Consider the following 24,313-nt stretch of genomic DNA (forward strand, 5'->3'; position numbering starts at 1 on the left):
TTAACTGGCCAGTATGTTGTGACCAGTGTTTCATTCATCTGTCTCATGGTGAGACAGGACATTTTCGTAAATCATGCAAACAATCCATTCCATTTTGGGTGGATGCAGATGTATGGGCGAATTGGTGTTGCGCGAAGCTGACTGATGTGAATTGCTTGGCTATGGTGTTAGTGGCAGTTGGGAATTAAGTATTGAAGTTAAGGCGCAAGTCATTATGTTTTTATGTGTGAATGATGATGCAAGTTACAGGTGGGTTGTGAGTGGATGAGGGTGAATATGTAAATGAGACCAGATAACACTGGGTATCATGGTTAGATGTACTGATGTATCTGGGTGAGATTAGTACAACTGAGTAGTGAGAGGAAACTCATGCTGAGGCAGTGGTGTATGTCAGTATGAATTTTAGTGGGGTCAGTGGTGGTGAACAAAGGATGATTTAAGTGGCTGTGACAAGTACTATTGGGTAGTGTCTATGGGTGATTGGTTTAGGAAAGTCTAGTGTTGGTTGAATGCACATTGGCTGGGTAGTTTTATGAACAAGATTTGTTATTTTCTTTGCCAAAGGAACTCCTGAATTAAGTATATCATCTGAAACACTTTCTCCGCCAAGTAATGTGTTGTTTTTGGAAGAGTCGTTATGTTTTTATTCTGAAGGTGACTAAATCATACCTCTGTGTACTTTCTTTACTTTGTGAACACATTAACATAAGTTTAAATAAACAATCTCATTAAAAAATAAATGTGAAACGTGGTAGCATTATAGGCCCCGGGCAGATCAGTGCACTTGGCCCTGCCTACTCAAACACTCACAGGAATAAAAAATTTTAACGGAAAATTTGTGTTAAATTCTGGTCTGCATGATGCCTCTATGCTCGTGGGGGCCCCCCGGGCAACTGCCCCGCGTGCCCATGCGTTAAGACGGCACTTCACGTACACCCTGTAGATCAGCAATACAGATGTGAGACGAGAACATAATGCACATCAACATTAAAAAGTATGTGTAAAGCCAATTTATCTATCTAGCCTTGGCAACGCTCCAATTTTTAACATTTCTTTTTATGCAAACATTTGGAACAAGCATCAAAATTTATGAAAAGTGAAAATTCGAGTATTTAAATATACTGTTTTTATATGTGCATAATTAATATGTAAAAAATGACCCATTGAAAAAGCCCCATTAACCCATGCTGTTTACTCTGCTGTGAGATATAAATGTCGATATTTGCATTTTTCTATTTTGAATTTTTCAGAAAAGCAGGAGGATTCCTAGATAGTTAAAGATGTAGTAGGGGTGATACTGGAGAACCACACAAAAAGCAATGAACAAAAATAACACAATAAAAAAATCATAAAATAAGGTGCAATAAATCTATATACAACAGTTTAATTGTAGTATAAGGTGCACCCCAAAAGAAATGCTTGCGGTGAGAATGTAATCCATTTTAATTGTATTTCTAAATTCAGGTAAGGAATGCATCATTCTGTGTCCACTGACTATCATTTATTTGTTGCACTTTATTTTCCATACGTTCTATCCTGAATCTCTGAACAAGAAAGCTGGATTTCATCATTCAATCGTGTGGACATCTCCAGGCTCATAGCTGATAGAAAATATATTGAACATCTTAATGTTATAGTGATACAATTAGTGTTCTCAATATTGAATCATTTTAATTCACAAGTCCTCAATATTCAATAACAGAAACATTTCCAAGTTATCAAAATAGTGACGAGTAACTGCACATTGTGATGGGTACTAGAACTTGCCAATTTTCATTATTCCTGAACATTGGGAGCCTCAGCTCCATCTCTGAGTTACTGCTTCGAATAGCCAGATTAATACTGCTCAAGGCTGAAGGAATTGTAAAACCATACAAGCGTGGCTACACATTTTCTATTAGCTGCTCAACCTTGAAACCTTGAAACAGTTCAGGGGTGAAACAGATGTTAATATATATATATATATATATATATATATATATATATATATATATATATATATATATCTAAGTACATAGTAAATTCAAGCATAATATATATAAAGGCAAAGTAATAGCAGACACTTATCCCATAGGCTGCATAGAGTAACCACAACAGAATAAAAGTGTCTCCATGCCTTTAAGAACTCAAAGACCTCCATGATTCCATCATGTTACAAAGGTGACCGTTAGGTCAGTTCTTTTTTCCTGCTCCTTCTGTGAGGATCCAGAAGTGTTGAGCTTGTCAGTTTTTTTTTTCTATCAAAAATTATTTTCTTGAAAAGTTTATTTTTGTCTTCACTGGACGTTTTTGACTGCTGGTTATCTTTTTCACTTGTTTTCTGACTATTTGGAGAAAAAATCCTGTCAGAAATGCCAGCATTATTCAATTGTTTGTCCTTCCTGTGGTAAGATGTCTCAATCTGATCCACACTCGGTATGTATTGTGTGTTTACCATCTTCCCACAATTACTACTGCCAGCACTTTTCTGAGAGGACTCTACACGACAGAGAGAGGATCAAGCTGCATGCCTTGCTGGAAAGAAGAAAGGTTAGATCTACAATTGGCCTTGAAAACAATCAACCTTTCAAAAATCCCTCCTCTTGTAAAAGATCTGTTCTCAGGGGAAGAACAGAGAAAAGGAAGCGTCTCACTGCCTCGCCGTTTCTGGAAAAGTGATTGCCGTCGATACAAATACGTGCAACATTCGACGATGTCGAGGGACAAATCGCTTTCAAGACGATCAGCGTCACCTCCATCAACGAAGACCAAGTTGAATTCGAGGCAATTCATTTTGGCGTCAGGCCCTGAAGTGAAGTGTAAGTCGACGTCGAAGAGTAGAATTGGGTTGTCATTGTTGAGAACTTCTCCACGTCGCCATTCTACTACTGCCCAGAGACCGCAACGGTCGACGCCAAGAACTCTACCGCCATCGGAGCACAGGCAGTCGGTGTCGAGAACCTCAGCATCACAGACCCAGATTGTTGAGGTTGAAAACCACGCTGTGGTGATTTTCGTTGAGGGCATCCGCACAGTCAATATCGCTAACTCCAAGAAGATGTTCAGTGTCGAGAGGCCCAGCTTCGAGACTTAACTCTCTACGACTTCCACCACCAGCGAAGAGACAGAGGGTGGTGGTGACACAGTCGAGAAACACCACAACATCAGCAGCCATAACTATGTCGAGGCCCTCGCAGTTGACAAAAGTGCTGGGAAGACGCAGATCGATGTCGAAACCTAGACAGTCGATGTCGAGGGAGACCTCTTCCTCTCCAGGCATTACGATCGTACAGACTAGGCGGAGGGCTCTCCTGTGCCGGTAGAGCGAACGCCACCAATTTATCTTTTGCCACGTTCACTGCAGAACTTCATAGAGTGGAGAGTTCCGGAAAGAAGTCTGGGGTCAGATTTCACAAAAACCTACTCTCTTTCCAGAGACTTGGCTGGTATTCCTCTACTAACTTGGGCGGATAATAGATCTCCACGGAGGTCTGTAAGGAGGTCTCCTTTCACAAGAAGATCACAATCTAGAACACCTCTCCGACGGTCTCATTCTCACCACTCCCAGACTTCCAGGTCTCAAAGATACAAATGTAGATCGCCTTTGAGGTCTGCAGCATGCTCAAGATCTTCAGGTTGTGACTATTCAACCGACTCTGTCTGTGACTCCTCCACTTAGAGTATCACCAGTAGACTATATTCTTACCTTCAATGAGGTCCTGAGCAGAGGTGCCACTAAAGATGAATATTGAGATGCCTACATCAACAACATCGGCATCTGTTATATTTGTGACACTGCATCACAAATCTGCTGCAAGACCTCTGTTTCCTCAGGTCTCTGGCCCTCTTGAACCTGCTCTACAAACCTTCCTAACACCAGCCGCAGTAGGGTCCGAACCACCACGCATCAGTAAAAAATACAAATCGCCAGATTAGTACCCACTGTTTTCAAGAGCAGATCCATTACCGGACTCTGTAATAGTGGAAGCAGTCAGAAAAGGAACATCCATGAGCTTCCTCCTGTTCAGTTCCACCCGAGAAGTAGAGTAAGCAAATTGCCTCCCTAAGAAAAAACATGTGCAATACTTCTGCGGCTTAAATGAAGGTCACCAGTGTTTCTGCGCTTTTAGGGAGTTATGACGGGCTGCTTTGGGACTCTTGTCAAGATTTTCTGAAAACCTACCCAAGGAAGATCAACAGGACTTCCAGGAAATTTTACAAGAGGGCGGATTGGTAGCAAATCAGATTATCAGTGCAGCAGCTGATGCTTCCGACATAGCAGCACATGGGTACTCCCACTGCATTTGTGCTAGGTGTTCCTCCTGGCTGCGACTCATGGAGGTCAAGCAAGAAGCTCAGCGCTTGATGATGAACCTCCCTTTCAGTGGTAACTCCTTGTTTGGCACACATACCGATGTTGAAATGACCAAGATAAAGTTGGAACTAGACAACCTGAAGTCAGTAGGCTTGCAAAACAATCAACCTTTCAAAAATCCCTCCTCTCGTAAAAGATCTGTAAAGACATCCAGCGCAGATACCAATCTTACGACCTTTGTCATTTTCTGCAGAGGGTTCAAACTCCTCACTGAAGGGCACAACAACAGCATCAATCCAGGTCACATTACCATCAACGTCAGCCAGGACTAGGAAGACAAGCATCCAGACCAGCACCCTCTTCGACTAAGCAACCAGCAAAGCAATAAACATCTGCTTCCCCTATCCCTGTTCCCCATACAGTGGGGGGAAGTATCAAGGCTCACCTGGACTAGTGGAAAAGATCACAAGAGACAAATGGGTGCTCAATATTGTGCAGGATTGTTACTTGATCAGATTAAAATCCCCACCTCCATCATTTTTACCTTGGAGAACGTCTGTACATCAACACCATTTTTTTCAGATGGAAGTAACTATTCTGCTACAAAAAGAAGCCATAGAGAAAGTTCCTTTGCCCCAACATTGCCAGGGAATTTACTCCTGCTACTTCCTGTATTAAAGAAGTGTCCAAACCTGGAGTACAGACCCATACTCGATTTGAGACTATTAAACAAGTTCATCCTCCAGGAGAGGTTTCAGATGCTGGCACTGCACAACATTTTTGCCCCAGCGCCATCAAGGGAACAGGATGTGCGCCATTGACCTGCAGGACGCATATTTCCATCTACCGATTTCCCAAAAATATTGGAACTTCTTACGATTCCAGGTAGCATCAGAGCCCTTCCAGTTCAAGGTCCTACTTTTTGGGCTCAGATCAGCACCTCACACATTCTCAAAAAGCATGGCGGTTGTACCAGCTTTTCTACACAAATCGAAGATCTTCATCTGTCTGCATCTGGACGACTGGTTGCTGAAAAGCTCGTCTCCTGCTCTTCTGCAGAAACACCTTCAATGCTGTATTCAAGTGCTAGGTCGTATGGGCCTACAAATCAAATAAAAAAAGTCTGTTCTCAACCCAACTCAAAGGATTCACTACCTGGGTGCTACTCTGGATACAAAAGCATGTGTCCTTCGGAGGAGAGGTTATCCTCAATAATCAGCAAGTGTCACACTCTACTCCACACACCACACCTGGGCTCCATGGCTTCCTACATCTTCATTGTTCCTAATGCCAGACTACAAATGAGACCACTCCGGACTGCTGGGAGGATGGAGTGACTCTGCCACAGATGGCCAAGGATTCACTCCAATGGTGGCTGAAACGCTCTCACTGGTAGAAAGGAGACCATTTTCATCAGGAACTTCCCAGTCAGACAATCATCACAGACTCTTCCCTTCAGGGTTGGGTAGGCAACATAGGTACTCTCCAAGTTCTGGGATTGTGGTCACAAGAGGAGAAGGGTATCGCATCAATATGTTGGAACTAAGAGACTTCCATTTGGCACTCAAGCCATTCTTATCTTCTAACCAGACACGCTCCCTGTTTGTTCAGACAGACATCACCACAACCATTTATAACCTGAACAAACCGGGAGGATCCAGGTCAAGACCCTTTCGCAGGAGGTCCAAGCCATATGGAAATGGCTGATGGCGAGTAAGTTGACCATATCTGTGATCCATCTCCCAGGCTCGCGCACCGTTCATGCAGATTCCATAAGTCGCAACTTCGTCAACGCGCATGTCTGGGTGCTAAACGACGAGGTCACACAGGACATCTTTAAACAATGGCGAGTTCCAGACATCAATCTGTTTGCGAACGTAGCAAACTCAAAAATCCAGTATCTTCGCATCCATGTTTCACCACCCAGGCTCCAGAGCGAATACAATTTTGATCGACTGGTCAGAGTCATTCCTCTACGCTTTTCCTGAAATTCTGCTAATTCCTCGGGTAATCAACAAGTTCTACAGAGCCAAGACCAGGATGATCCTGTTCATACCAGAGTTGTCTCACCAGTGATGGTAGCCGGACCTTCTTCGCCTATCTGAGACCCCACACAAGAGGTTGCCATGCGGTCTGGACCTGCTTTCCAAACTTGGAGGGAGGGTGTTCCATCCTAATCTTCCATCTCTGAGATTGATGGCGTGGCTCCTGAGGTCCTCCATTATGGACATCTAGGTCTCCCTTCATACTGTATGAACATTCTGAAAGAATCCAGGAGGCCATCTACAAGGAAGTCATACTCTTTCAAATGGAAGCAGTTCTTCCTATGGTGCACTACCAATGGCCATGATTCCATTCTAGGGCAGGCGTAGGTGATTCTTCCCTATCTATTGTTATTTGCCAAATCAAGCCTTCAATTTACCTCTATAAAGGTTCATTTGGTGGCCATTACAACATACAGAAAATTGCCCACACAGGTTTCCTTTTTTCAGATGCCTGTGGTTAAAGCCTTCCTGGACGGTTTGAAGAAAGTCTATCCTCCGATTAGGTCTCCCTCCCCTCCTTGGGAGTTTAATGTGGTCCTTTCTGAATTGATGAGTCCCCCCCTATTAACCCATACATAAAGCGGGCCTGCAGCATTTGATATGGAAGATGCTTTCTTGGTGGCAATTGCCTCTGTTGGAGTTAGCGCAATACAAGCTGTGGGTTGTAAAGAAGCTTATCTAATTTTTCGTTCCAATAGGGTGGTCCTTAGAACCCACCCTAGTTTCTGATCTAAAGTTGTTTCTGATTTTCATATTAATCAGGCTACTATACTTCCCACCTTTTTCCAGGAACCCTTGCACCCCACCTCAGAGGGCGTTACATTCTCTAGACCTTAAAAAGGTTCTGAAATTCTACCTAGACAAAACCAAGGGCGTAAGGAAGTCAGACCGTTTATTTGTAAATAATGGTCCCATGCACACTGGTTTTCCCTCATCCAAACAGACCATCTCTAGATGGATAGTCTTGTGCATTACATTGTCTTACCAGTTACCTACCAAACAACTCCCTGGTAGACCAAAGGCTCATTCCACCAGGGGAAGGGCCTTCACTATGGTCCTCCTCAGAAATGTACCCATTGCAGAGATAAGTAACGCTGCCACATGGAGATCAGTACACACCTTTGCTTGCCACTATTTTTAGATTCTGAAACTCAGGCGGATGCTCAGCTCGGTTATGCCTCTTTAAGGAACCTGTTTTGGTAAATGTCCTTAGGGTGGTTTTAACTATACTGGTGTTCGTCTGCAGGATTCTTTAGTTGGGCTTGCTATTCTAGTCGGTGCTTATGACTACTGATGAGTATCCCCTGGAAGAGAAGTATAAGTTACTTACCTGCAATCCTAGTTCTCTTTCAAGGGTATATTCATCAAAGTCATTAGCAACCCACCCCCTTCCAGGGCGAATACCTTTGTTATAGTAGTTGAACTCTTAAAATAAAATAAATAAATGACCCCATTCACACACCTTTTCCTCAACACACAAAAACATTAGCAAGCAAGGCACACCAGTTCTTGCAATAAGCACACTACTACTCCTCGCACAGGCAGCTCATGGAGCTAAATCAAAGGCACTTGATGCTACATGTACCCAGCGCCTATACACATGAAAGTAGCCCATCAATAGCATGTCTCAGTCCTGCCATTGTCGCATGTGTGTGCAGTTTTAAACTACCAATTTAAAATGTACCATGTGTCAAGCCAAAACCCCCTTTTTAACCCCTTTGATGCTCATGACGAGCTCAGCTCGTCATGAGGCACAGTGGAGCTGTGCTTATGACGAGCTGAGCTCGTCATGAACAATGGGTTTCAAAGCCTCTCAGCACAGAGGGGGAATTGCTGCAGCATTGATGGTGTTAATGTACATGTCAGCCCTAGGGTAGGCCCTAAGCAGCCCATAGGGCATGGAGCATTGTAATTAAAAGTTTGGAAATGTATGTTTAAGTTTTACTTGTCCTGGTAATGAAAAACTCACAAATTAATCTTTCACTACTGTGAGGCTTACCACTCCAATAGGATATTGGGTTACTCTATTACATTTAATAAGTGATAACTTATATTTGGGAATAGGTAGGAATGCCATGTTTGGCTTCTGAGGAATTGAAATTTAAAACCCTCTTTATTGATAAAGTTGGATTTTAAGTCACAGTGCTGAAAATTACACTTTTAGAAAGTTTGTATTACAAAATAATGATTCTTGTGTACAATGTATGGATACATGATACGTAACTGCACGTAGCATGCATGCCAAAAGGAGAAAATTATATACACAAAACTTTAAGGATTCTAATTCTTATTTTCTACATTAATATCTATTGAAAACTTGAAAGTGCTCGGAACTTTGTCGACTTATGCTTTAACAAACAATTTCTGGCCCCTTTGAATTCCCAAGGTTGCCCCTGTAGCACATTGCTCATTTATGAATGCTCGTTGATATATATTTAAGAAACCCAGCATATATTGTATTGCGTCTCATTTATTTTTTGGTTCTTTTTTCACATGGGTCACCAAGCACTTTTACATTTTCAAGACTGATATTAATAGTATAAAATAAGAATTGTACTCCTTATTGTTTTGTGTGTAACATTTGCTCCTTTTGACATCCTAGTCTCCGGTTTGAAATTGCTAAATGCAGTTGCATATAATTTATCCGTACATTGTCCACAAGAACCACTGTTTTTGTCATAAATTATATGACCGGGTTCCGTGTGAGTAGGGGGACCCTTGTTTTTCCTACAATAACTTTTAAGAAACTTGTCATTTTCTTGCCCTAACCATGTGGTACCTGCAGCCTGTATCCTAGCTCACATGACTAGGTGTAGTTGGCAGTTGGCCTTTGTGTATTCCTCTATGGCAGCGTCACAATAGACTATCTGGGTGTTGGCAGTGTGGGCCATCCTGACTTGATGAGGGGGGAGCTTTAACCTTCGTGTTGCACTTATAAAGACACACATACAAAGGACTTAAAACTAGCTTATTGGGCCCCCAGACTAACTAGGACTAGGGTAGGAAGACAGGAAATTCCAGACACTACTGGGGGTGGGGGATGGGGGATCCAGAAGCGTCTCCCACTTCAAAAAGGGCTCCAGGTATAAAAATGTGTCCCTAAGACCTATTCTTCATTACGCTCCTGGGCCTGTGGATACCTGAGAAGGACTGCTGCTTGAGGCCAGGCTGAAGTGACACCATAGGTCAGCTGACTGACCTGTTTTGAGCTACAGGAACATAACAAGCTTTAGAGACCTCACTACAAATGCCCAGCTGGTATGCTGCTAATGGACCTGCCCGAAACTGTACCTGGATCTGCCTGAGCACTGTTGGTCTCTCCTGGAGTGAGTTCCTGATCCACAAGAGGTGTCTCCCATCTCCTGGGCCCTTGATGTGGCCTTAATTAAGCGCCTCCTGGAAGAAAAAATAAATCCTGTCGTTTTGGGCTCTTCGTGACTGTGAACGGGACCATTCACACTAAGGTCTTGCCGCCCGCACTTCCCGCCAATGCGAAGCTCCAGTGTACTTCATTTTTCTCACTACAGTGACAGCCAGCGATGACAGCAACATAAGATCTGCACTTCTCGCTACAACATCGAGTGGTGACCATAAATGCAAATCTCCAGCAGTGACCAGCCGCGATGCTCGGCAGGATCTTCGCACTACAGCGAGGATCATCAGCAACGCTCTTACTGCTCCATGAGGCCTCTTCCACACCAACTGGACTCTACACGCTGGACTTTAGAAGGTAACTTTTTCAGCAGTACTAACCTGCTCCCAGTATGCCGCTTTCCATCGCGGTGGGCTGAACTTGTGACTTTAACCTGGTGTCGCAGGACCAGGTAATTGTAAGTGATACTTTGTGCTTTTAGGCGAAATGCTTACCTGACATCTTTAAAATTGCATATCTCGGGTTCTACTGGTTAGATATTTGTCGTTATGATGTCAAATAATTTTTCTAATTCTTACACTATTTTTCTAAATTGGTGTTTTCACTCTGTTTTAATGCTGCCTAATTACTTTACACATTGCCTCTAAGTTAAGCTAAGACTGTTTTTGTGCCAAGCTACCAGTGACTTAAGCACACGTTAATTTAGTGACTTTTTGTGGTACACCCTGACAAGAATTGTGGCCTTTGTTTGAGGAGGGTTTCACCCTCCCCTCAATCAACAACCACAATTTTTTACATTGTCGCAAGTCATTTGAAAAAGGGAGAGCTCTCCATGGGACTATTTCTCCTTTGTAAATAAAAAAAAGTGTGTTGAGAGTAGGAAGTTGTCAAGGGAACCACTGCCAACTGTCAATCTTTTCTTTAAAAAAGTAAACTTTTATTTTAACTCAGCTCCATTACCTTTAAGGAAAATAAAAAAAAACAGCAGGTCTGGGAGCACACCGCTCACCTATCAAGCAAGGTTTGCCCCTGGCATTCTGGGTAATGCAGTCTCTGGTAGTTTGCCTCGTAGAAGTGTTATCGAGTGTTTCGCCAAGGTTGGCGCAAATGTGCTGATCTCTAGACACGGGTGTTTCAGGTTCATTAACCTTCGTCAGTAGAGATTACAGACTAGTTTTAGGGGTTTGCTGGATAGGTTGCCGAAATCGTCTCAGGTCTGGTACCGCTCACTGGCGCGCAGGGCATCAACCACGAGCTCGTCAGCTCCATGACTCACGGGAGTCCATTAGAAAAAACAGCAGGTCTGGGAGCACACCGCTCACCTATCAAGCAAGGTTCGCCCCTGGCATTCTGGGTAATGCAGTCTCTGGTAGTTTGCCTCGTAGAAGTGTTATTGAGTGTTTCGCCAAGGTTGGCGCAAATGTGCTGATCTCTAGACACCGGTGTTTCAGGTTCATTAACCTTCGTCAGTAGAGATTACAGACTAGTTTTAGGGGTTTGCTGGATAGGTTGCCAAAATCGTCTCAGGTCTGGTACCGCTCACTGGCGCGCAGGGCGTCACCCAGAATGCCAGGGGCGAACCTTGCTTGATAGGTGAGCGGTGTGCTCCCAGACCTGCTGTTTTTTTTAATGGACTCCTGTGAGTCATGGAGCTGACGAGCTCGTGGTTGATGCCCTGCGCGCCAGTGAGCGGTACCAGACCTGAGACGATTTCGGCAACCTATTCAGCAAACCCCTAAAACTAGTCTGTAATCTCTACTGACGAAGGTTAATGAACCTGAAACACCGGTGTCTAGAGATCAGCACATTTGCGCCAGCCTTGGCGAAACACTCGATAACACTTTTACGAGGCAAACTACCAGAGACTGCATTACCCAGAATGCCAGGGGCGAACCTTGCTTGATAGGTGAGCGGTGTGCTCCCAGACCTGCTGTTTTTTTTTACCTTTAAGGAAAATAAGTTGTATTGCAAAAAAAAGTTGCTTTTAATTTTTTATTATTACAGACATCTTTGTCCCTGGACTCCAGCAGTCCACCATTCATGTGATTGCATCCCATTGGAGTAAGGGTGCAATTTATGACCTACCTCATTTATATTAATGAGGTAGGTTGGAAAAGGACCCAGCTCGAATGGAAATTTTGCTGACCAACCGATTAGTACAGCAGGCAGTTTGCAAGATTTCTCAGTAATTGTAAAAATACTGATCCCAAATTGCGGCCAGTATTTTGCGAATACTGGTTTGTACTGCAGGCCTATACTTATGCATGTTCACGAACATGAGTGTGTCCCTTCGCAAAATCTTCTAATTTCTACATAGCTAAAAGAGAGAACAAAGTTATTACCTTATTTATATCAGCAGACACTAGCGAGTTTGCTGTATATGTATATGTACGTGTCTGTGTGTGACTATCTATTAATATGCATACACATGCATCCACATGCATATATACATGTGTGGGTGTGTGCATATATCCAGTGCTTAGTTTGTAAAAGAAAACGTAGTGCCGGGGCTCTAGAAAGGAGGACACTAGAGCTTGCACCATCCATTGCCCCGGCCGCACTGCCAATGACAACACAAACACACAGTTCATACTATTACAGGCCCCCAAAGCTATAAGAATGGCTTTGGAGGCAAATACTAATAATTGAAAATTGAAATTGAAATAATAAACAGAAGTTGTTGTGCTCATACCAAAATTGGCAGACCCCCGCTACCATGTGGCAGACAGTCATAAGCCCGGGTGCTAGCAATTAAGTGCCGGTGCTGAGCATGGAAAACACCAGCACAAATTAAGCACTGCATATATCATATATGATCAACTGTACACTGTGGTTAGTTTTTACTGGATGAACACAAATGCTTTCATTTATTGCTATAAAATAGCAACGTTATCTTAAAAAATAAATGTTAAATATATTATTTAAATTATTGTATATTGTAAATGAACTATTCATAACTCAGGCTGAATGGAAAAAAAGAATCCTAATCTGTTATCACATGCTTATACTGTTTTGTTGCAGCTTGCAACTGAATTATTTTCCGATTTTGGTTATACAGGAAGTTGCAAGAACTAAGATTGGAAACAATGCACCTAGAGATGGAGAACCATGAAATGGAGCAGAAGCTAAATCAGCTGCGTTTAAACATGGACAAAGAAAAGATAGAACGGCAGTAAGTTTCTAGAGAGGAGTGTCAAGAGGGAATGTTTTCCAGTGGAAGCAAGTCTTGTGGGACTAGAGAGTTGAAAGTTCTATGTACCAAGAACCTTTGCGCTGTATCTGATCTCAAATGTCTTGGTCTCATAGCAAATCATAGCCTTAATTCCCAAAGAGGAATTAGCAGTCATGAAAACAACTAGTAAATGGTTTATTCAGTTTAACATTTCCAATAACAGTAGAGGATATGCATGTACATACTTGCATGTTCCTATATACAGTGTGCAGATTATTTAATAACCATCATAAAAATACTTAAACATCTGATTACTCATGTCTCAAAATGTGTTGAGGTGTCAGATGCTATCTTGAAAATTTCAATTTCAAGAGAGACTCTAGATTGGTGCCAGATCAAATCTGGTTCTTAAGCCGAGACATGCGTTGACTCTACTCAATAAAAGTGCATGCTGGCAGTCATGATGCCTTTTCTTTTATACACATGTATGATATGCAAGGACAAGATCATTTTCCATGCCAGGATTTTCTTTACGTATTATCCCTAGCATTTTTTTTCATAATGCTTCATCCATGTAGTGCCATGTTGCTGCTCAAAGCCAGTTCATGCCGTGTCTGAAGTGGAGCAGTGAGATATCTGTGACCGATCTAAGATGAATGCTTATGATGTCTAGGGGTTAGTCACAAATAAGATTCCCAAGTAGGCTATGCAAGAACCTGAGGGAAAATCTTTGGTGGCTAAATACTAGGGATATGGGGCCATATGTAGGAAGCCTAATTGCCCTCGCACATGCTGAAATTCGCAGAATTTCAGCATTTGCGATTGCAATTAGGGCAGCGTGCTATGTAGCACACAAAAACCCACATGCAAAATAAGGAATCGCAAAATTTCTGATTACTTATTTTGCTATTACAATTAAGGAATCGCAAATTGCGATTCCTTAAATGCAATGTAGGAAGCACCCAAGTTGTGCAAATTTTGGCTTGCGGAATCGCAAAATTCCACCAACTTCAGGTTGGTGATATTTTGCGATTTCTTTGAAAAATGCACTTTCTGGCATTTTTCAAAGTGCCATGTGGGTCACATACATGCCCTTAGGGCATGTATGTGGGCCACATGTGCACCCATGTTACTTTCAGGGGTGCAAAAGGGTGTCCTATTGACACCCTTACAACCCTGGAATTGCATTCTCAATTTGCGATTCTCTAATTGAAAATCGCAAATTGAGAATGTCCTCCCATTCATTCCTATGGGCCTTCTAGCCCATAGGAATGAATGGGAAGGTATTCCTTATTTGCGAATCTCAGTTTGCGATTCGCAAATAAGGAATAAGTGGGATTTGCAAAAATATTTGCTAATCAAACCTACATTTCGTTTTGCGATTCTCTAATTGCGATTCCCTAAAAATCGCAATTTGAGAATCGCAAAACGAAAATTACCTACATATGCCCCATGGTTTCTCCGCCCCTTTTTAAGTCACCAGATAGAGAGGAGTAACACAAAAAGAATAAGAAATACCACCTGTACTCTACAAGTGTAGAGGCCACCTTCACAATTTTAATTCATTCTGAAAAGTTCTAAATAACTTTCCCTACAGGTTGTTACCTAAATGCTGAAGCTGAGGCAGAAGTTCCACTACCTGCTCCAGTCTCAATGGCTACTTTGGTGGACACTATGGCCTTGATTACGATGTCAGTCGAAGTTGCCTCTGACCAACACCGTTTCGGTGTAGGAACTGCCCGACCATAGGTAGTTGGTTCCACCCACAGAATTACGATCCAACTGCACATAGTGCAGTCGGAAACTCCCATTTCTCAATGGGAGCTTGTGCCGCAGGCTGAAACTGCCTGCAGCACAAGCTTCCATTGAGAAATGGGAGTTTGTGAAAATCCCTGCACTGTTGGCTGGCACCTCACTGTGCCGACTGCACGGTGCAGGGATTTTCAGTGATGCTCCATAGTTGCCTCCCAGGCCCAGATGCGGAGGGCCAGAGGTGAAGGGGCACTGCTAGGGGCCCCCAATGATGCTTTCCGACAGCCTTTCCATGTTGAAAAGTCCAACATGGAAAGGGTGTGGGAAACCGGCATCATAGTCTCGATGGTGGAAATGCCATCCTTGAGGGATTCTGAGGAGTTTCCGACCAACTGATTGGGAAGGCGAAGGTCGGGGGTCTCTGACTGCTGCCTCCAACAGCATGCATCCTACCGCAGTAGATGTGGTTTGGGCCGCAACCGACAAGCCGTTGGTTGTGGACCAAACTACATCATAATCAGGCCCTATATATTTGAAGGTGTTGTTGTGCTTGGCTATGCTTTAACAGTCACAAAGGGGGGTGCCTCCCTGACCAATCATCAAATTATACGTTAAGAGAAGAAACCAAAGTATTGTTCCTGCCATTGTTTTAGATTTGTCCTTTAATTCTTTCAATTTTTCAACCATGGTGTACACTTTGATATATCACACCTGTATGTATTATTTTTAGTAGTTTTCTATGTAATAAATCAATGATCCTTATTCTTTGAAGAAATAATTTTTTCTTTGCTTGTTTTTTATTAAAGAAAGTTAATACTTCCGATTGAATGTACATTTACAGACATAATGATAAGAGACAAGACTTGTGCAAAACAAAACTTACATGACAAAACTTCTTGAGTACATGTAAAGAACTGATCTCATAAACATTTTATACAGAACAAATATTGCAACATTTCTTAAATCCACTTACAGAATTAGTCTACAAACATGCAACAAAACCTATGAAGTTGCCTGTCTAGTGTCCTATTATGTACTATCTTTGGGACCTTTGCTGGTTCATTCCTCTCATGTGTAGTGCTAAGCAGTGCTACTCAGACCTATTTTAGTCTGGGTCAGAGCGTGAGTCAGTACCTGGATGGGGTCCTGAATTCCATCTCTTGTCGTGCACTGCTTTTGTGCACGGAATGAAACATTTTATTGTAGTTCTTGGCCCCATTTATGAATACCCGATCAACGACGGACTCCTGAAGTGGCGGGTTCCTTGTTTATTCAATTGATATTGTACCCGCCCTGACACCACCCGTAGGATTTTAAAGGGGGTGTCTAAAACTCTTTTTGATGGCAAACGTGTGGCGAGCATAAGCATTTGGAAAGCTGTCACAATAGTAGTTTAGATTTTTGGAGGACATTCTATACGTCATCTCAGTGCATCAGAATCTAGATGCTCTGTAAATTAGATTACGTTCATTCATTGATCTAGGGTCTTAAGTCCACATAAGAACATTTTGTCCTGAAGATGGTCTTATAGACATTAGAACGAGGCAAGATCGGAACGTCGACAATTCCACCGATGTTCATGCATAAGTGAATTTTCTGGAAATGTTATTTGTATACTCAATGATGTTCTCATTTGAAAATATTTGAAATGGGCTACAACAAAAGTGTTCATGAGAAAACAGTTGCAGTTAATATGTGTATTCAATCTTTATTTCGACGCTTAAGCATCATAAAAGAACATAACAATTCATTAACAATACAACTGCTACACATAAAAAAAAACAAAAAACAGAAGGACAAGTTTCACAACTTGTTTCGGGGTTCATTATTTCAGGATTTAATACTGTTGTTTATGTTCACTTTTATGTCAAACAATATTCTAGGAGCGGAGATTATACGCACAAGTTAAAATAATAAATAAATACGGATTAAAACAACAGAATTTAAAATTTAATTAAACAGATAACCGCTAGTTTGTAATTTAAAAATTAGTCTCTTCTTTTTAAAAACAAATTTGATGTCAATTGAATTGTACACATGGATGGGCGAATTAGCGTGCAATATAAATACGTACCCTACAGCTTGTCTTAACATGTTAATTTTTGCGTATCCACATTGTATTCGATATATATTTTTTCATTAAAAATGAAGACCCAATTTGATCCTGATAAAGTTAACAGCAAGGGGAAATCTACTAACACCAAAGACTACAACCTGACCCGTGTCAGACTTTAGGATTCTTCCTGCCTCCTTATAGGATCTTGAGCCAGTCCTATGACAAAGTGACAGTATCCACTTTCTCCGTGGTATCGCATAACTAGGGCAAAACAGTAATACATGTAGAATATCTTCCCTCACCTGATTAGTACATACAGTGCAAAGATTGCATCTCGATTTTAACCAGCTCTTTTCGTTCACATTGGTCCTGAGTGTGCCATATCTAAATTTCATATACAGAGTTTTTGCCAATGGCGGGTTGATCTCATCTAAGAACAATTCAAAAAAAGCGGTATCTTTGAACATTATGAAATTTGTTGTTAGAGGGCCGTGGGCTTTTACATACACAGACTCATAGCTCACAAATGTCCAAAAGGAGAGTTTAACAATTTTCTTTGCGCTAGAGATCATGGCCACTGGATCTTTCCAATAATGGGATAAGCCAATCTTGGCCATCCAAGTTCTAACGTGTTTGAGCCAGTAAACTTTATTGCAAGAATCAAGAGCCATTACTTCTTGCAAGTCTTCCTTATAGTTAGATAATTCGGGAGTCGTCCACAGTCTAACCCACAACATTAGGGGTCTCAGTATTGCGTAATGGTCTATACGCTTCATATTAAGATCCAGAATGAGCGGGGTTAGAGGGGTATTTACAGGTAGTTTTAACAGCCCCCTGAAGAACTTGTTCTCTGCTGTTTCAAATGTACTTCTACATGAGGGACCCCACAATTCTGCCCCATACAATGATGCTGATTGAACCTTATATTTGAAGATCTCTAGGGCAGGGGTTACTGCTTTGCTCAGGCATTTAGCATGTCTTTTAAGGATTGGAAGACAGTTTTGTTTAAAAACTATCTTGCTCTTTTCTAGCTGTGATCTCCATGATAAGGTAGAATCAAGTGATACGCCTAAGTATGTAAAATTCTGCACGTAATCAAGCTTCTGTTCATTTAATGTTAGATTCTTCCTAAAGTTTTTATGCGGGTTCATCGCCATGTATTTGGTTTTTTTAACTCCATCGACGCTTATGGTTTTCCCCCCCTGTGCTGAAAATCTGTAATTCCTACTAATCATGACGAGCACAGCTCGGCATGAGTGTACGAGAGGTGTACCTCATGACGAGCTGAGCTCGTCATGAGCGTCGAAGGTGTTAACATTGATTTCTAGGCCTTTGGAATTACAGTAGGACTGGAACCTATGCAGCAAGTTCTGGAGACCCCGGGGTGTTTGGGAAATAAGAATAGTGTCGTCTGCGAAAAGATGAGACGAAACCCGTTCACCCCCCAGTCTTGGGGAATCATTGTCACACTCATTCATGTAGGACGGGATGTCATTTACAAACAAGGAGAATAGAGTCGGGGCCAATACACACCCCTGACGTACCCCCTCTGTATTGGAATTGGTTTTGTTAGCTCCCCGGTTGGACCCCATCTGACCCTTGCATAAGTATCAGTGTGCAGTCTTATAACTAATTTCAGTAAGTCTATCTGAAGGCCCTGGCGTTTGAGAGATTCCCACAGAAGTTTACGTGGGATTAAATCAAACGCCACCCGTAGGTCGACAAATGCCACATACAAGTGGCCGTTCCGAAGAGTGACATATTTGCAATACAAGCAACAGAACCTTAGTACTTGGTCAATAGTTCCTGTTTTTGTTCTGAACCCAGCTTGATATTTAGTGAGAACTGACTCATCTTCCATCCATGCATTAATACGATTTAGTATATGCCTAGTGAATTTTTTTTGTGTTATGTCAATAAGACTTATAGGGCGATAATTAGCCGGATCGCTTCTTTTTTTTTGTTAAATTTGTACTTTATTGCATATCCAACAAAAGCACACAGCACTCTTCGCCCACAACCCGGAGGCCGGCGGCAACAGTAAACAGTATCCGGTACAGTGTTCAATAGCATCATACACAGCCTTAGTGCCAGCATCCCGGAGGCCTGGCGGCGCAGACAGAGAAATTCTCGTGCATGAATAGCACTGCCATGTAGCAAGAGTGGAATGGACAATCTGTATATCGGAACCCAGAACCGTAGAGCAATGTGCAAGTGCAGTGCAGCGAGAGTGACTGTGCAGAAGAAGTCCCGAAGCCAATAAACAGTTTTCACTAAGTAACAGTACACTAAAACCCATACCTAAACAAGACCCCTACCCCCCAAACAACCAGCCTACCCGTACATGTGTCCACCTACCCACCTGCCATATCTGCAGAGTCTGAATGCTAACAGTGTGCCTACAGCCAGAGACCCCGTAGACCCCATGTACGCGGGTATCTCCACTGAAATAATCACCGAGTACTACCCTCCCTGTGTAACCTCCCCGAGGGCACCCACCCCCCATAGCACAGCCAACAGCACCAAGGGACCAGGTGGCCACCTCTCAGAGTGGGACAGTCAAACTTGTAGTATGTCTCTCTCCGACGCCTCCACCCCTCCCTCCTGCATCTCATCCAACTCCTCCCCCTCGGGTTCCGACTCCCCGCCGTCCTTGGCACACAGATATTCCCTATACAGCCCCCAGAAATTCTTAGGGCGACTCTTCGGGGGCAGCAGTTCGTTATAGACCTCCGACTGCGTGCAGCAGTACAGTAAATCCACCTCCCAACGCCTCCTAGTTGGCATTGGCCCTCTCATCCAGCACAGTGCAACCAGGCGTTTGGCAGTCAGCAGCGCAATATCCGCCAAGCGCCGCACCGCCACCGGCAGTGGTTTGGAAAAGCCTAGCCGTGCCAGTGCCGGGCATGGCGGGACATCCACTCCCAGCATCACACTAAGTTCCGAGAATACCCCCTGCCAGAATGTATGAATGCTAGGGCAAGTCCAGGCCACGTGTAAAAAATCAGCCGAAGGAAAGTGGCACCGCTCGCACTCCGCCGAATCCCTCAGTCCGTACCTGTGCAATCTTTCCGGGGTGTAATAGACACGCTGCAGATACTTAAAATGTATCAATCTATGCCTGCTATTAAGCGAAATCTTTCTAGTATTCGTGCAGCAGTATTGCCACATCTCATCCGTGACCGTCAACTGGAGATCGTCCTGCCAAGCTAATCTGGCCTTGGAGAGCGGGTACTGCTTGTGTCGGTCCCCCAGTTTTTTAAGATTCGTGACCAACTTACTGGACGATGGGTTTTTGAAAATGTAGGTGAGCTCCGGGACCTCCAGGGGTTCCGACATTTCCGGGCCCAGTAACATCTGTAGCGCACCACGGACCCTATGGTATTGAAAACTGTGCAATAGTGTCTTCCCAGGTTGGGATTGAAGGACCTGTTGCAGCGTCTTTACAGTGCCGTTCAGGAAGAGATCCCCCCATCTTTTCTATGCCCAAGTCTTGTAATGCCTTAAGGACCCCCTTCTCTGTCAGTGGGGCTAACCACACTGCCCATTCCACGCGCTTGAGGGGCGAATACAGCAGCTCGCTATCCCGCGAGCGGACTAGCTCATGCCAGGCGTGATTCGTAGCCGCAATGGAGTCTAAGTTCCCAACCCTACGGTCAACTGGGCAGCATATTGTGGCTGGGAGCGGGGTGGGATCCGCGAAGAGGCGTTCAAGTTTCACGTGTGGAATACCGGGGTCCCCATGGACCCAAGTATGTAGATGAGCCCCCTGCGCTATTCTATAGTACCGCTCCAGGTCCGGAGCCCCCAGTCCCCCTCGTTCATAGGGGAGCATTAAAGTCTGCCATTGGACCCTAGGTTGCTTGCCCCCCCACGCAAGCCTGATAAGCGTCTGCGTAAGCTGCCGGAAAAATGCCTTTGAAAGCACCACGGGGATATTAGCAAACAGAAAAAGAAACCTGGGGAGGACCACCATCTTCATAATCGCTATTCTGCCCATCAAGGACAACGGTAGCCTGCACCACACTTCCACATCATCCACCAGTCTAGAGTACGCTACACCATAATTCTCGCGTACCAAGGTCTCGGGATCAGTGTGTACACGTATTCCCAGATAGCGAATAGAGTCCGTGGTCCACTGCAACGGGTACTCCGAGTCAAACGGGTGGGTCACCGGGGTAAGAGGTAACGCCACTGACTTGTCCCAGTTGACCCGCAAACCAGATAGAGCTCCAAACCTCACCACTTCCCGCAACACAGACACCAAGTTCTCCTCCGGTTCCCGAACATATAGCAGGGTATCGTCGGCGTACGTCGATATGCCGATCTGATAGGTAGGAAAGTTAATCCCTTCAAACCCATGGTATTCCCTGATAGCGCACGCCAGTGGTTCCGCCACTAAGGCGTATAGAAGAGGGGAGAGGGGGCAACCCTGTCTGGTGCCTCTGCTGATCTCAATCGGAGCAGTGACCGAGTTCCCTATCTTCAACCGGGCCGTCGGCTTGTAGTACAAGGCCCCTAGCATCTGCAAAAAAGGCTCGCCCAGCCCATACTTACGCAGGACCCTGAGCATAAATGGCCACTCCACCGAATCAAAGGCTTTTTCCATGTCCAAGAAAATAGCGACAGCCTTATTCTCTTGCCGGACATGCTGAATGGTGCCTAACACAGTACGGATGTTATACGTCAAATTCCTAGCGGGGACAAACCCAGCCTGTTCCGGGGCAACCAAGTCCGGGACCAGCAGAGCAAGACGCGTAGCCAGGACTTTCGCATATAGTTTTGCGTCTACATTAAGCAGGGAGAGCGGCCTACACGAGCCACATTCGTTGGGGGGTTTCCCCGGCTTCGGGATTGTAATGAGAAGCGCATCCCTCATAGATTTCGGCATACTACCCTGTTGGCAAATGTCATCGAAAAGCAACGTCAGGTGTGGCATGAGTTTATCTTGGAAAGCCTTATAGAAAGCCACCGTAAGCCCATCAGCCCCCGGAGCACTGCCTGACCTCATTCCCTCGAGTGCCTCCGAAATCTCCTCTTTCTGAATCGGTGCCATAAGAAATTCTCTCTGCCAATCGGCTAGGAAGGGCATATTAATATAGCTCAGGTAGTCATCTATTTCCTCCTCCAGGTGACCCGACCGTGATCTGTACAGTTCGGTATAGTAAGCATGAAATTCCGCCAGTATATCACCTTCCTCCGTGACCACCCCACCACTGGGTGTTAGTAATTCCTCAATCACCAATGGCGGTCTGCTATTACGCATAAGTTTAGCCAGTAGGGAACCAGGGCGGTCTTTCTCCCCATAGGCGCGTGCCGTGGCATATTTCCCCATGTGCTGAATTTCCCTATCCGCCTCCTCATGGAATTCTGCTAGTAAGGATTTAATCCTCACATCCGTGTCAGTGCCACCTGCACGCCCCGATTGTCGTTCCAGATCAGACAGCTGTGTTTCTAAGTACTTCAACCGCTGCCTGATAGCTTTGAGCACCCCTGAGTGTTTGGCCATCGTCATACCTCGTATGTACACCTTGAACGCATCCCAAAGAACCTGCACACTATCCACCGACCCCACATTAGTCGCAAAGTAAGTGTCAATGTCTTCTGCTAATTCCCCTCTGAAAACCTCATCCATAAGTGAGTATGGGGGGAACCGCCAAGTGAACGGGGGAATTCTCCTAGCCAGCGCTTCCAATAGCATGAGCAGTGATGAATGGTCCGACAACGTGCGGGGCAATATTACACATCCCTTCACTGAATTAGGGAGGGAGTGGGAGGCAAACCAATAATCAATTCTCGTGTGTATGTTATGATAGGCTGAGTAATGAGTGTAACCTCCCTTCCCCGGGTGTCTATGGCGCCACACATCCACCAAATCAAGCTTTACCATTTCCGCCTGCATAAGCAACGCCGAGGCCGCCGGGCATCTGGAAGCGCCAGCCGACCTGTCCAGCTCTGGGTTCAGCACAAAATTGAAATCGCCCCCGCACAGCAGCCTGGAACCCTCATACTGTCCACATAGATCCGCTAGTGAGGAGTAGAAGGCAGGCGTATCATAATTGGGGCCATATACATTCACAACCATCAGATCCTGACCTTTCCCAACACAACGTGCAATTGCATATCGACCCTCCGGGTCCACAACCATCTGCAGTAACTTCAATTGCGATTTGGGATTAGCCCATGCAAGCACACCCCTTGCATGCGTAGTAAACCCCGCTGCAACACAATTACCTCCGAGACCTCTAGTCAACAGCATAGGGCTGGATAGCGGTAGGTGTGTCTCCTGGAGCAGTGCAAGGTCAACCCGGTGTCGTTGTAAATAGGCCAGTACCTTCCGGAGTTTACGAAAATCATTCAACCCCCTCACATTCCAGGTTAGCATCCTGATAGAGTTGGGGCCACTCTCCGACCCTAAAACCTCAGCGTCCGCCATTGCAGAGTAATGAGTGTATTGAACTCGCACAGTTGGAATCGCAGACACAGTCCCGTAGTAGGTCTAACAAACCCCCCCCCTCCAACTGTCCCAATTTGTCATATTCAACACGTTCAACAAAGGAATAGGAGAGCATCCACCCACCCACCCACAGCCGACCATCCCCAACCCGGTCAGACAGGTCCCGCCACCACCCACCATCCCCCCCCCGAACTACCAACTGACTCTACAAACCCTAAGGGGCTCTCAAAGGAGCCAAAAGCCGAAAGCGCAGGGGCAGAGGTTCCCAGCCAGACAACAGCACAATTTTGGGTCCGGGACCTTAAACTTCAGTTACTCCTCCACCCCGCCCCCAACCAACATTCGGCACCCTTGCCAGCTCAGATCCTCATAGTCAAATAATGAAACTCCCGTACGCGGGAGGGCCTTCCCCACAGTAACATACGGCCAGTAGAGCATGCTGCCAACAAACTCCCCAGCACAATCAAATTAGTTCCGTAAGTAACCAGGAAGACCTCACCCCAAGAGCGTGTCACAATGGGCTCGCACCGTCTTTACAAGAGCCAAAGATCGATAGGGCACAGTCAACCCATAAAGGAATCCGTACTCCCGTTTACTCCTGGTCGTCCATGTGAGATGCAGCATCAGCATCCTCTCGCTGACTCCTCGGACTGTTGCGCCGTTCCTTTGCCCACTCCTTCAGGGATTTTTTTAGTTCCATAGGGTCGGTGAAAAAATGTGAATGCCCCTGCCTGTTAATACGGAGCTTCGCAGGGTACATCATGGCATAGTCAAGCCCAAGTTCCCTCAGTTGTTTCTTATATGGGGCGAAGCGCTTCCTTTCCTCCTGCACTCTCGCCGTGAAGTCCGGGTAGAGGGAGATGTTCATGCCCTCAAATTGCAGATCTCCCTTCTCCCTGGCCAGCCGAAGCGCTAGGTCCCTGTCACGATAGTTCAACAGCTTCGCAATAATCGGCCGCGGTGGGAGTCCTGGTTGCGGCTTCGGCCCCAGAGTGCGATGAGCCCTCTCGACGATAAACATAGGGGAGAAGACCTCCTCCCCTAACAGGGTCCGCAGCAGCTTCTCCACGAACAGCTCCATTTTACCAGTGTTGGTGGACTCCGCCACCCCAGTAATGCGAACGTTGGAGCGCCGCGAGCGCGCCTCCAAGTCCTCCGTCTTGT

The 24,313-nt window shown here is 44.7% G+C and overlaps 1 protein-coding gene across 2 annotated transcripts in view; it reads left to right on the forward strand.

The window, feature by feature from the left end:
• ZBBX (zinc finger B-box domain containing) overlaps positions 1–24,313 on the forward strand; it is a 551,428-nt gene that overhangs the window by 62,157 nt on the left and 464,958 nt on the right. For both annotated transcript variants that reach the window (XR_015300974.1, XM_086944333.1), the window contains exon 3: positions 12,771–12,884. Coding sequence is in view for 1 of the 2 variants with exons in the window: in XM_086944333.1 (XP_086800459.1) it covers positions 12,771–12,884 (114 nt within the window). In the remaining variant the exon portion in view is untranslated. The remainder of the gene's footprint in view (positions 1–12,770; positions 12,885–24,313) is intronic.

Source organism: Lissotriton vulgaris, chromosome 11, assembly GCF_964263255.1.
Source record: "Lissotriton vulgaris chromosome 11, aLisVul1.2, whole genome shotgun sequence".
Classification (NCBI taxonomy): Eukaryota; Metazoa; Chordata; class Amphibia; order Caudata; family Salamandridae; genus Lissotriton; species Lissotriton vulgaris.